We start from the raw sequence: 1,434 nt of genomic DNA on the forward strand, positions 1-1,434 counted from the left end.
ATGGCCGACAAACGGGTGAGGGTCGTGTCAGATATGGCGAACAACGGATAAATACAGTATCAATTTAATATGGTGCTAAGTGTGGATGAAAATCGGACAAAGGAAGAGAATGCTGTCAGATAGGGTTGAAAATGGGTGGTATTGATGACAGATATGTCTGACAACCAGCGACGATGATATCAAATATGGCCGACTACCGAGTGACGATGGTGTCAACTATGGCCGACTACCAAGTGACGATGGTGTCAAATATGGCCGACTACCAAGTGACGATGGTGTCAAATATGGCCGACTACCAAGTGACGATGGTGTCAAATATGGCCGACTACCTAATGACGATGGTGTCAAATATGGCCGACTACCAAGTGCCGATGGTGTCAAATATGGACGACTACCAAATGACGATGGTGTCAAATATGGACGACTAGCAAGTGGCGATGGTGTCAAATATGGCCGACTAGCAAGTGACGATGGTGTCAAATATGGCCGACTACCAAGTGACGATGGTGTCAAATATGGCCGACTACCAAGTGACGATGGTGTCAAATATGGCCGACTACCTAATGACGATGGTGTCAAATATGGCCGACTACCAAGTGCCGATGGTGTCAAATATGGACGACTACCAAATGACGATGGTGTCAAATATGGACGACTAGCAAGTGGCGATGGTGTCAAATATGGCCGACTAGCAAGTGACGATGGTGTCAAATATGGCCGACTACCAAGTGACGATGGTGTCTAATATGGCCGACTACCAAGTGACGATGGTGTCAAATATGGCCGACTACCAAGTGACGATGGTGTCAAATATGGCCGACTACCAAGTGACGATGGTGTCTAATATGGCCGACTACCAAGTGACGATGGTGTCAAATATGGCCGACTACCAAGTGACGATGGTGTCAAATATGGCCGACTACCAAGTGACGATGGTGTCTAATATGGCCGACTACCAAGTGACGATGGTGTCTAATATGGCCGACTACCAAGTGACGATGGTGTCTAATATGGCCGACTACCAAGTGACGATGGTGTCTAATATGGCCGACTACCAAGTGACGATGGTGTCAAATATGGCCGACTACCAAGTGACGATGGTGTCTAATATGGCCGACTACCAAGTGACGATGGTGTCAAATATGGCCGACTACCAAGTGACGATGGTGTCAAATATGGCCGACTAGCAAGTGACACTGGTGTCAAATATGGCCGACTACCAAGTGACGATGGTGTCTAATATGGCCGACTACCAAGTGACGATGGTGTCAAATATGGCCGACTACCAAGTGACGATGGTGTCAAATATGGCCGACTACCAAGTGACGATGGTGTCAAATATGGCCGACTACCAAGTGACGATGGTGTCAAATATGGCCGACTACCAAGTGACGATGGTGTCAAATATGGCCGACTACCAAGTGACGATGGTGT

The 1,434-nt window shown here is 47.6% G+C and overlaps 1 protein-coding gene across 1 annotated transcript; it reads left to right on the forward strand.

Annotated features, from left to right (window-relative positions):
- LOC125026948 (FMRFamide-related peptides-like) lies at positions 1-745 on the forward strand. The gene is made up of 2 exons (XM_047615553.1): positions 1-15; positions 152-745. The coding sequence occupies exons 1-2, from the start codon at positions 1-3 to the stop codon at positions 743-745; spliced, it is 609 nt and encodes a 202-aa protein (XP_047471509.1).
- The last annotated feature ends 689 nt before the right edge of the window (positions 746-1,434 follow it).

This window comes from Penaeus chinensis, chromosome 7, assembly GCF_019202785.1.
Source record: "Penaeus chinensis breed Huanghai No. 1 chromosome 7, ASM1920278v2, whole genome shotgun sequence".
In the NCBI taxonomy this organism is placed as follows: Eukaryota; Metazoa; Arthropoda; class Malacostraca; order Decapoda; family Penaeidae; genus Penaeus; species Penaeus chinensis.